We start from the raw sequence: 12,967 nt of genomic DNA on the forward strand, positions 1-12,967 counted from the left end.
GACAGGTAGAGAAAGCTTCAATGGAAACTCAATCCTTATGACTAATGAGTCAACTATAGAAGTCAGGATGGGATACAGAGGTCAGGAGAAAGAGCACTTGCTGGCAGAGAATCCAGATAGAAGGAAAAGTCATCTCTGTCTTAAAGAAGAGGACTCTGGCCTGCTCCCAGGTACTTATAAAAAAAAGTCCTCAGGAGAAAGTGGGATTGGCACAGAAAGCCCTTGGGGACATCAGCCTGGCATCCCTCAGGAACTTCATGATCTGCACCTTGGTGGAAAAACATACTGGCCATAGGATCTTGCACACAGCAGCCCCACCACTCGCCCTCCTGTTGAAGCCAGTTCCTCACTCATCCTCCAGGTCTCAGCTGTCTCTTCTTTCCTACAGCCTTCCTTGCTTCCATTACGTTAAGAGAGAGATGTCTACTCTCTCTGTTTTCATTTCACTCTGTACTTCCACCATCGTAATAGAGGTAAGTCTGAAAGTCTGAAAATGGAGATAATATTTTGTTTTACAGATTGAAGATGTCCTTAATGACATCATGTCTACCCACCAATGTTTCTAGACTTTGCAGACATTGTATAATTTACTTGTTGCTTATTCTGTCTCAAATATAGCATCCATGAAAGAGGGACAGTGCCTACTCTGCTAATATATCCCAACTTCTAAGTTTAGTGACTGGCACAAATAGACCATCAATAAATAATTGGGTAATTAATGAATTAATGAAAGGAATGAGTAGGGCCTAGGGAAGAACTTTCTCATGCTGGTGAGAACCTTTAGTGAATTTGTGGTACATGATAGTGGCATCATGAGATTAGGGGCAGAGCAACTCCTAGGATAGGGGCAACCCGCGTAGTAGTGAAGGATAGGCACATTCAACTGGCTTTGTGGGCAGCAGTGCAAGAGCAAAGTGAAATAAAAGGGAAGAAAAAACAGCTGATGTCATGAAGGGAGTGATAATACCTGTTTGGAGGCGGTATTGTTGACACCTCCTGGGGACAGCCAGGAATCCCCAAGGAAGTTTGCCAAGGAAGGGAACAAAAACTCTGCAATTATTGGTGGAGTAAACCTGAGAAGCACATTTACAGGTTGATGAGAAAACCAAGGCTCAAGAGATTTTAAAAGGCCTACCTACTATGTGGCAGAGGTAGGAAAGAGGAACTTAAAAAAATCATCTTCCAACATTCTGCTTCACCCTCAGTGTTCTCATCTCTACATTAGTTTTAAACCTAGAATGGCCACAAAAAACCTAATGGCAACACATTAGCATAGTGCAGGTTAGATCTTTGAGATTCCCTGTTTATTGAATGTTGGCATGAAATCAGATCTTTCTATATTGTGTTTTCCTCTTTGAGTTACCATTCTTAAATGTTAGGCCAGATTCCAAAAATGAGGTATTCAGAAACTAAGGGATCTGTTTATAGAGATAAGGGGGGGTGTTGTCACAACCTCTTAGGCAAAACTGGAAGGACAGCATAGAGGCCAAATAGCATAGTGCTTAGAAGCCAGACTGCTGACATTTGAAGCCTGGCTCTGTGACTTACTACCTTGTGGCCTTATACAAGTTACGTACCTGTCTGTGTTTCCATTTCCTCATCTGTAAGATGGGGATGGTGGCAGTGTCAGCCTCCTGGGGTTTTGTAAACATTATGTGAATTACTGCATTTAGGAAAGCACCCTGAACCTAGTAAGCATTCCATAATTAGCTATGTCATTACTATCATCATTTCCAGGGATTTTCAAAACATCAACAAGAACCACAGGTTGGTTACTTTTTAAGTCATTTAAAACTGCTTTAAAGACATTTCAATGTAAAACCCACTATATCATACAAGAACAAAAAGACATAAAATAGCTTAGTTCCTAGGGAATGTCTTAATAAAGGACATGGAGGGTTTTTCTATCCCAAGCTCTGGGTTATTAAGAAAAAATGTATCAGCATAATAACTAATATTTGCAGAGGGCATTACCAGTTACAAAGAACTTTCACATACCTAATCCAGCTTAATCCTCTCAATGCTTGCAACAGGAAGGATTTATTATCTGCCTTTGACAGGTGATGAGACAGAGCCTCGGAGAACCTGAGTGATTTGCCCAAGACCACACAGCTTGACAGCAGCAGAGCTCAGTCCAAGAGTTGCAGCCTCTGTCCTCATGTCTCCCACAATAGCAGAGGCAGATCCAGCTTCATCCGTAGAGCGAATACCCACCTGCCTGCTTACATAGAAGGGGCAGAGAAAGGCCCTTGGTCTGACATCCCTGCAGTGGAGAAACTGAGCAGGTTTGGAGGGCTTTGCAATAGACAGACAGGTGTAACACCCAACGCCATTACTTCCTAGCTGTGTGCCTTGAATCAAGTCACTTTTCCTTTCTTGGCCTCAGTGTCCTCATCAGAAAATGAGGCTGTTAATCTTCAGGGCACAACTGTGAGGATTAGCATTCTTGGGTGCTGAACAAAACAGTCCTGCCTAACTTCTGCCTCTTTTTACCCTGCCTAGCATCTGTCTCTTTGAGCAGGTGGATATATTTTACAAAACGAAAAACGAAAAGAAATGTTGATTGCATTTGCAGTGGGGAATTCTTGGAGGATTGTCAAAGGGAGTCAAGTGGCTAGTCTAACATTCACCTCTGTGTAGGAGGCTGTGCCGGAGCCTGGGCACTCCCATTATTGCTATTGGCTGCATCCACCAGTTATCTCAAGTCTACACCTTGCAACCCCAGGTGTTCCTTCATCCATCATTGGCCATTGTTTATATCCACTCCTCCTTCCCTCACCACCTCCTGCCAGATGACTCCTTGTTAATAAGCCAGTTTGCTCACATCCTGAAAACTATCTGATTCTGGCCCCTTTTATCCCGAACACTGCTCATCCATCAAATGCTTGCTCCACATGCTTGCCTAGGAAAACGGGAATGGGGGAGGGAGGCAAATCATAGATAAAACTTCTTAGCTGCTATCTCTAAAGAAATAGAATGGATAAATAGATCTGTCAGACGTGTATCATGCCACTGGTCAGCAGAGTCCATTTGTTAAAAACAGGTTAGGACAGGAGGATTTATCTCACATTTTAAGCTGTTAATATAGAAGGAAAACATATTTTCCTTTATCTCTCCCAGGGGAAATCCTAAGGCCGTGAATGAGGAATTTTTAACTCGATTTGATGGACTTCCCTTTACTAAGGTGAAAAAGGTGGGCTGTCTCTTGAATTTGTGCAGGCTTCAGAAACGATGTGGACTCGGCTGTCCTCTGATATACCAAGAAGTTTGCAGGACTCAGGGGTCCTGTGAAAGTGTCTTTCATTAGGTTTCCTCTCATGAGTTTCTGCAAGCTAGACGCAAAAACCATTCTAGAGTCTTTACCTCCAGCACAGAGAAACCAGAGACAACAGCAGCCAACAAACTTTCCCTGGAAAATTCCTATGTACCAAGTATAATGCCAGGTGCTAGGGCTTCAACGGTAAATAGGATTCCCCACTTGCCCTGCAAGAAGTCACTGGGTGTGGTAGACACACAACTAGGCTACAGGGATGGAGCATGGAAAAATGCTGGAATACAGAGCTATGTGACGGAGGAGGACCTGATGAAGTGTGGGGTAATGGAAGGGGTCAAGGCTGGTTTTCTGGATCAACGGACACCTAACCTATGCCCAGGAAAGTGCTGGTGAGTGGCTAGGAGAAGATGGGAGCTGAGAAGTGGGAGTGGGGTAGTTCTTCCAGGAGTAGTATGTGCAAAAGCTGGAGGCAATAAATGGCCTGACCTATTTGGGGAACTAAATTGGAAATAGTTCTCTTTTTTTTGAGAGAGTCTCCCTCTGTTGCCCAGGCTGGAGTGCAGTGGCGTGATCTAGGCTCACTGCAACCTCTGTCTCCTGGGTTCAAGCAATTCTCCTGCCTCAGCCTCCCAAGTAGCTGGGATTACAAGCACCCACCGCCACACCCAGCTAATTTTTGTATTTTTAGTAGAGACAGGGTTTCACCATGTTGGCCAGGCTGGTCTTGAACTCCTGACCTCAAGTGATCCCCCCGCCTCAGCCTCCCAAAGTGCTGGGATTACAGGTGTGAGTCACCGCGCATGGCAGAAATAGTTCTTTAATTCAATAAACATTTACTGAACCCCTACTAAGGCTAAATACTATTTGGTACTGGGGATCTAACTGTGAAAAGGCTTGCTTAATAATGGGGGGAGTCATAGTGTCTTAGTCGTTTCAGACTGCTATAGAAGAATACAATAGACTGGATGGCTTAAACAACAGACATTTATTTCTCACAGTTCTGGAGGCTGGCAAGTCCAAGAGCAAGGTACCAGCCCATTCAGTGTCTGATGAGTCACTCTTTCTGGTTTGCAGACCACTATCTTCTTGTTATATCCTCACATGGCAGATTACAGAGAGAAGCAAGCTCTCTGGTGTCTCTCCTTATAAGGGCACTAATCCCATCAAGAGGACTCCATATTCATGACCTAAGCACTCCCAGAGGCCCCACCTCCTAATACCATCCCATTAGGGATCAGGATTTCAACATAGGAATTTGGGGGTACAAAAACCTGCAGTCCATAATATATGAGAAGAAAAAAAGAAAAAATAAACAAATCTATAATGTCAGGTAATGGTAATTCTGTATGAGAAAAATCAATGAAAAGGGTGAGCCTCTTTACATAGGGTGCACAGAGAATGTCTTTGCAGAGGTGACACTTGAGCAAAGACTTGAATGAAATGAGGAAGTGAGCTGTGGATGAGTTCATTTAGATGGTGAGCATCTCAGGCAGAGAGGACAGCAGGTGCAAAGGTCCTGAGGAGGGGAGGGCCTGGTGTGCATGAGGAAGGGCAAAAGGGCCTGCATGGCTGGAGCAGCATGATTGAGGGAAAAAGTGAAGGGAAGGACATGAGAGGGAGCCAAGGGCTCATCACACAGAGCTTTGTTCCTCAAGTCAGGGACAATAGATTTCTGGCACAATTGGCTCATAAAGTCTGAACAGAGATAAAGGTGAGGGGTACATCAACCTCAGAGATGTGCTTTATGAATCCAGTTTGAAATTCGTGGCCTTTATAACAATAGCTGTGGGCTTGCTGAAAGCCCAAGAGTACCCCAGGGTAATCAGCAAAGGGGCTGTCTGTGGCAATCTCCCTGGGACCAAGCACTGGCTGCCCTCAGGAAAGGCCCAGTGATCAAACTGGAATTCCAAACTCAGTCATCTCCAGCCTGACAAATTCCAGCACCATTACCCAAAGAGCTGAGCAAAAATTGCCCCACACTCTATCTCCTGGTTTTCCAGCTCTGTCACTTTGCACATTTCCCCTGCAAAATCGTGCCCCTCCTTCTGCTTTCTTTGATGCTCCAACTCTGTGTCTGAGATTCTGCTGGCCACGTCCTGGCTGCCTGCCCTGCTCCCACAGCTGGTTATCCCCCACAGGTCCCTGGGCTTCCTGCTGCCTGGGACCTATTGCCATTGTTCACAGCTCTCCTTTAACAGGCTGCATTCTTCCAGGGATGGGACCATGTCTGATCCATTTCTGAACCTCCAGCACCCAGCATGGGGCCTGCACAAGAGATCTCCAGAGAGTATTTTGCCCATTTCTGATGTGAAGGAGTAGCACCATAAATTTTCTTCATGCCATTACTCTAATCCATATCACATCCCCTTCCTCTCATAGCACTCAGTGGCTTCACTTTGCCATCTCTCATTTCTGCAATGTGGCTTTTGAAGCCTACCCTTTCTCTCTGTCTATTTTCTTCACCCTAAAGGCATATAGTTCAGAAGAGATTCATTGAGTGCTGAACTCTTTAGATCTTCTTTTCTCACAATGAAAAAAAAAAGAAAAAAGCCTCTCCTTATTGCTTTTTATTCTGTCATTAATTTACTTTTCAAAAGACACCTTGTCAAGCTGAAGATTATATCTTTAAACCATGTATTTACACCCACTACCTATAAAACCTTAGATTATAGATCTTCTTAAAAGACCTAAGGGAAAATGCATTGGATGAGTTTTATGCTTTTTGCTTTGTGAGAGACAGTCATTCTTGAAGAGGGAAAGCTGCTGATGTAATAAAGGGTTGCTATGCTTGAAACTGCCGCTATATTTTAATTTGTAAAGCTTTTGGGGATGTAGCATCCTCAGAGGAGTGGGACAGATGCTGGCTTGGGTTCTCTGGCTCAGAAGACAGGAAGACAGCATTGCTCAGCTGGTGGTTTTGGCTCATAGATGATCCAGGCAATTACTTAATCTCAAAGTTCTCATCTTTTGCCCAGATTACTACACTTACCTCCTGATGAGCCTCCCTGCCTCTGGTTTCTTCCCCTCCCCTGTGCCCCACACACTATTCTCCAAATCCCTCCACCAGCAGACAAGAGCAAAGTGTGGGTGGAGGAAATGGAAGCATGTGTTTGATGTGATACATTCAAACCCTGGCCTGCTTTGTGACCCATGAGGCTCAACCTTGCTGAGATTCAGTTTCTTGGCTGCACAATAGGACATAGAAAACAAACCTTAAGAGATCTTGCATAAGACTAGTTAAAATAGCACAAATAACTTTACTGTCCCTGACTTTTTGTTTTGTCACAGACCCCATTCCCCATGCAGGTATAATGATTCCTCCACTCTCAGGAGCCCCAACTTTGGCTGCACTTGGAATCACCTGAGGAACTTTTAAAACTAAGGATGTCAGGCCGGGCACAGTGGCTCAAGTCTATAATCCCAGCACTTTGGGAGGCCGAGGCGGGTGGATCACCTGAGGTCAGAAGTTCGAGGCTAGCCTGACCAATATGGCGAAACCTCATCTCTACTAAAAATACAAAAATTAGCTGGGCACGGTGGCGTGCACCTGTAGTCCCAGCTACTGAGGAGGCTGAGTCAGGAGAATCGATTGAACCCCAAAGTCAGAGGTTGCAGTGAGCCAAGATTGTGCCATTGCACTCCAGCCTGGAGACTCTGTCTCAAAACAAACAAACAAAAAAAACCCAAAAAAACTACAGATGTCTGGTCCCTACCCCCAGTGATTAAGATTTAATTTGTTTGGGGTGCAGCCTGTAGACATCAGGGTTTTGAAAACTCCTCAGGTGATTGTGACATACAACCAAGTTTAGGAACCACTGTTTTTAGGTCAAGATCAAATGTTCTCTTTAAAGTGCACACGTGGCCTGGCCAATTTGGCCCTTGATCACTTTCTAGCATGTAACTGCCACTACTCAGTAAATAATGAATATAGGTTAATTATTAATATAAGTTAAAAAGTAAAAAGCAAATTAATGACAGGATGAAAAGCAATAAGAGAGTTTTTTTTCTTCTTTCAGATAGATCTAAAGAGTTCAGAAATGAACTTCTAAATCACATTCTTTAATTAATAATAGTCTTAATAATGATGACGATAAGCGTGAGGGTAATAATGTCCTGTATGACAGGCATGGTGCCAAGTGTTCTATATGCCTTATTTTATTTACATGCATTATTTTCCCCACTCCCCATTCCTGACACATACGCACCTGCATGCACCCCCAAATGTCTTTCTCACTTTCAGACTTTGTCTCATGCTGAATTTCTGTCCGAGAGATCTCCTCCCAGTTTGCCTAGTTGAAAAGTCCTTCAGGGCCTGCGGCAAGCCCCACGCCATCCGCAATACACACACTAATGGAAAGGTAAATCTCTCTCCCACCTGGCCTCCTTCAGCACTTATTTTGTGTGCTACATATTTTAGCGTTAACTCAACAATTAATTTCCCTAAAACCTCCTCTAGTTGTTTCATATACAAAATTCTTATTCTGACTTTAACAAGATTGAGGACTCTGGAATGACTTGAAGCATCAATATATATGTTAGTCACCAGACATTTCTTGAGTACCTACTATACACTAGGATTGTAGATTTGGCCTTCAAGGAGTTAGTCACCAGACATTTCTTGAGTACCTACTATACACTAGGATTGTAGATTTGGCCTTCAAGGAGCTTAAAATCTGATAGGGGAAACTTATGGATAAACAGAAAATTCAGTGCTACCTAACGTGTTCTCTATTTGAGGCATGACTGGAGGGCTGTGGGATTCTGAGGCTGGCTGGTGTGATTGGCCTCCCCTAGAGATGGGTCAGACAAGGTGGATTGATCATCACTAGTTGGCCTCTTCAAATCCACTCTCCACTCTGGGAGGCTGACCAATGTGCACCTCATCTATGACCTGACTCTTCAATTCATTCACTTATTTAATCACAGCCACTTACTAAGTCCCCACTACATTTAAGGCACAAGTCTGACCTCAGGGACTACAGTGCTAAACAAAAGAAACCTGACTTCTGCCCTCAAGATTATTATCTCTTAGGAAGAGATAGGTCTCAAATATTCACAGGAGATGTGGGATTAAATATATGTGCTATGATCTGAACATTTGTGTCCCTTCAAAATTCATATGTTGAAATTCTAATTCCAAAGTGATGGCATGAGGAGGTGGGAAATTTGGGAAGTGACTAGGTCATGAGAATGGAGGCCTAATGAATGGGATTAGTGCCCTTAAAGAAGGGACCTAAGAGACTGCCTAGCCCCTTCTGCCATGTAAGGACACAGCTGTAAGACAGTCCTGTAAAAACTAAGAAGTGGGCCCTCACCAGACACTGAATCTGCCTTGATCTTGGACTTCCCAGCCTCCAGAACCGTAAGAAATAAATTTCTGTCATTGATAAGCCACCTAGTTTATGGCTTTTTGTTATAGCAGTCCAAATAGACTAAGATAATATAATCACTAGTTGTGAAAATTGCAATGTAGGAAAAGAAGTGTTCCATGAGAAAATAATCAGGAGAAACATCACATTTGTGGTAAGAACTTAAGGGAACTAGAGAAATTAATTGAATTAATAAATGAGTTCAAATGAAGGCAAATTGAAATAACTCAAGTCAATTTTTAGTATTTTTCTCATTATTTCAGAGTGTCTGCTTACCCTACCAATTAATAATGTTTCTATGAATGAACAAATTGTTATCAAAGAACTAAGAGAATTCTCATCCTACTTTGTTTTATTGGGCATTGATTGTTTCAGGTGTCTGCTTGTTTTGTCTCTAACATCCTGTAAGTTCTCCCTGGTCATGGATTGAGTTTTCTCAGTTTTCTATTTTACTTTATTTTTTTGATGATTCAAAGTGCTGTGAGTAGGACAGAGCTTCTAGTTAACAGTCAACATCCAGTTGCTGAATAAAATGATTGAGTTTTGTAAGTAATAGAATAGTTGGCTGTAGATAGCAAAACCTAGTCTTAGGCCTGGAAGCTGGCAGAACAAAGAAAAAAGTGTGCTGATTTGCATCTTCTCTTAGTTGAAAGAAGTCTTTATCCAATAGTCAGTGCAGGGGTCGACATCCACAGCATCTGGTCCAGCGTGTGTCCAGAGGCCCTCAGCAAGCCTGCATCTGTACTTTCCGCCCTGGACACGAGGCCCCTCCATTCTGAGGTGCTGGATTGTCACACTCTCTTCTCCTTTCCTGGATGCCTGCTCTGCACACAGACCAGGAGCTCCAGCAACTCCAGCTCCCATCTGCTTTGGCTCCTGCAGAGGAAATTTCCCAGGGAAGAGAAGGTTAGCATATGGCTAAGAAGGAAGGGCCTGTCTGGTGACAAACAGGGAGGGGTGGCTGGGCCCCTTGGGAGAGGGACTGGGCTCCCCTCCTTTGGTCAACTGCAGCTTGTTGGAGGTACGTACGGATAAGGTACATAGGGTCTTTGCTCCTTTGTTAGTCCAGATGTAGCAAGGGCAGTTTCACTGCGGAGACCATGGCAGTCAGGCTTTTAATTGCCCCTGGGGGTTCTGTCCAGGGAGCTGCAGAGCTGCTACTGAGGAGGGAAGGCCATCCTGTTGCCTGAGAGTGGTCTGCAATCCCCCTTGGGGAAATGCCTTCAGGTAGCCAACCAAGACCTCTGTGCTCACTGCCTTGCACTAAATTTGAAACTCTGGATGGAGTGAGAAGAGGCCACTGGGAGCCCATCTCATTAAATTGGAGTCCACAGTTCCATGGAAGATGGATAGCAGAGGGAGGCAGGAGGTGTGCTCCCTTGGAAGAATGACACAGAGTCACTGGAGGGTGTGAAGAGAGGGGAGCACCGCCCCACTGGGGAGTCAGAGAAAAGGTTTGGCCAGACACCTCCCTGGAGAGGATTGCTAAGCTTTTGTATGAGGATCTGCAAATCAAACCCCCTCAGATTCTGGCAATGGAGCCACAGAGGGTGACAGGCTCTCTGCACAGAGCATCTGAACACATGCACTGACCATGGACTATCTGGAAATCTAGCTCAGAGAATTACCTAGCCTGGGGCTCTGCCTGAGTTTTGGATGCTATCATATGAGAAAGATGGACTAATCCAATGGTTTTTTTTTTCCATCTTTATTTTTTTTCATCACAATTTCATTTTTCCTAAATGAAATCTTACATGGACCCCCAACCTCTAAGTCAGATGAAAGTGGAGATGCTCTATTTGAAGCTGGATGTCTGTCAGGCTCGCCCTCCTCTGCTGGGGCAGCTCTGAGACCCCAAGACTCCTCAGATCACAGTGTGACTATCATTGGATTGGATTATCTCCAAGTTCCTTCCAGCTCTGTAATTATACTCCCTGATGGGGCAGCCACAGCAAGGCTCTCTGTCTCTTTCTCCTACCTCTGTGCCTCAGTCTCCATAGGCAAAGGTTTACTGGGAAAATTCCCAGGGACTGTAATGGGCCTCCATGGCATTTGACTGCCCTGCCTCAGACTTCCTTGCCAGCCCAGTCTCCATCAGGCTGAAAGTTCAGTATGACAGCCCCAAGGGCACTTGATGTCCACACCTTGCTTGGAACTAGGTTGATGGAGCGCCATGAGCTGCCTGCAATGAACTAAGTGCACTGCCTGCAACTGAATGCAGGAAGAATGGGACCTCAGGAGCAGCCCTCTGTCTCCTCCCTCCCTGCAGATCATTATGTAATGCCCACACCTTCTCTGATGCCCACCATGTGTGCAGGTATCTCAGCCCGCCTGCCACTGAGCCTGGCACTGGACCATGGAGAGGCATGTCTGGGTAGCCCACACTCCCCCTTCTTCCTGTCTCTATGCTGTGTGGACAGGGATCCTAGCAAGTCACTGGTTCTGAGGGCCCTTGGAGTGCTATAATTAAATTACTCTGGCAAGGCTCACATCTGTTCCTTTAAGCCAGGCCAAGTTGATAACCATGAACTGGTACATACCCCACTTTCCACTCCCCAAAATGATACTTACTGAAGTTGTCTAAGACCCTCTACTCTCATTCCCCAAATTTCCTCACTCTTAGGATGTGACTCAGTAGGGTGTAATGGTTAAGAGATTGGGTCCCGGGTCCAAATCCTGTCTCTTTCATTCCCCAGCTAGGTGACCTTGAGCAAATTATCCAACCGTCCTTCTTGCCCTGTTTTCCTCATCTGTAAATTGGGACTCATAATAGCATTTATGTCATAAGGTTCTTGGGAAAATAAATGAGTTCATATACATGCAGCTCTAATGGCTGTTACTAATAAGGCTTAGTTATTTTTTCTGTTCATTGATCTTTGGTCCCCTTGGGAATGCTGCCTGGCCAATGGGAAAATGGTGGCTACAACCCAGTCCACACCCTGCTTGGGAAGTCAGGAAAGCCCTGGGCCCTTGAGCTCGGCTGTATCAATCCAGAGTAGTTTTCTTTTTCTCTCCCAATTCACCCACCTACCAGGCAGTGCCTTTTTCCCAATTCACACAAAGAAGCTGGAATCTGCAGTTCCATGGAAGATGGAACTGGCCCTGGGAGTTGGTCTCCTTGGTTTGTATTCTCTGCCTGCTCCTTCATAAGGTCTTTGGCTTTCACTCACCCTCTTGGCTTACCTCTTTCAGCACACCTCCCACAGTACACAGGCAGCTCACTGGGACCCAGATTCTATCCCCTTTTGCCAGCAAAGGAGGAATTTGAACAAGTAACAACCCAGAACAATCCTCTACCAATGAAACATCCCACATGAAGCTGTCTCTTCTTTTGCTTATTAAAATAGAGCCTACCACAAGTGTTAACTAGTTTAATCCTCAACACAACCTTTAAGGAAGGTTCCAATATAATCTCATTTTATAGGGTATGCCCAGATGGAAATTGGCAGCTTAGAAATTAAAGACCTGGACTGAATGCGGTGGCTCATGCCTGTAATCCCAGGACCTTGGGAGGCTGAGGCGGGCAGATCACTTGAGACTAGGAGTTCGAGACCAGCCTGACCAACATGGCGAAAACCCATCTCTAGTAAAAATACAAAAATTAGCCAGGCATGGTGGCTCATGCCTGTAGTCCCAGCTACTCAGGGTAGGGGTGGGGCGGGCTGAGGTGGGAGAATTGCTTGAACCCAGGGGGAGGAGGTTGCAGTGAGCAGAGATCACGCCATTGCACTCCAGCCTGGGTGACAGAGTAAGACTCCATCTCAATAGAAAAACAAAAACAGAAACAAAAAACTAAAGATCGGTTTGATACCTGAGCTATGCTATCCTGCCTCCTACTTAGAACTACTCTCCCAATGAGGAAATAATAACAACATCATCTGATTTTAAAACCAGGTCTACTCCATGAAGATCCCCTTGAATCCTAAAGAAATTGGTATTTGTAGCTTGAAGCTTAAAATATTTAAATTCAATTTTGCATTTAAAGATTTTAAGCTTCAAACTACCAACTGCTCACCATGTTGCTATCCCTTGTTTAGGTCAGAGACTCAGAGATTCTGGGGGTAGGAAGGACCTTGAGGCTGTCTTGCCCAACCATCCCTTGGAAGAATGAATCTCTTCCATTACAACTCCCTGAAAAGTGGTCATCTATCCCCCTCCCTCACTCTTGCAGCAGTACATGCAGAAGAAAGTCCTCCCTCATTAAGCCCTAATCCCTTTGCTATAGCTTCTCTCCTTTAGTCCTACAACCTAATCTCAGTGGCCATAGAATACAAGTTCCATGTCCTCCCATATGGCGGTTTATGTGGGACTTGTCGTTTCTGAG

General features: G+C 44.7%; 1 protein-coding gene across 1 annotated transcript in view; it reads right to left on the bottom strand.

The window, feature by feature from the left end:
- Positions 1-8,859: 8,859 nt before the first annotated feature.
- The window catches only part of C8A (complement C8 alpha chain), a 63,112-nt gene continuing 59,004 nt past the window's right edge, over positions 8,860-12,967 (bottom strand). Inside the window, exon 11 of the mRNA XM_054451357.1 lies at positions 8,860-9,519. Within this exon, the coding sequence (XP_054307332.1) occupies positions 9,368-9,519 (152 nt within the window). The 3' untranslated portion in view covers positions 8,860-9,367. The remainder of the gene's footprint in view (positions 9,520-12,967) is intronic.

The sequence above is a fragment of the Pongo pygmaeus genome, chromosome 1 (assembly GCF_028885625.2).
Source record: "Pongo pygmaeus isolate AG05252 chromosome 1, NHGRI_mPonPyg2-v2.0_pri, whole genome shotgun sequence".
NCBI classification, from domain to species: domain Eukaryota; kingdom Metazoa; phylum Chordata; class Mammalia; order Primates; family Hominidae; genus Pongo; species Pongo pygmaeus.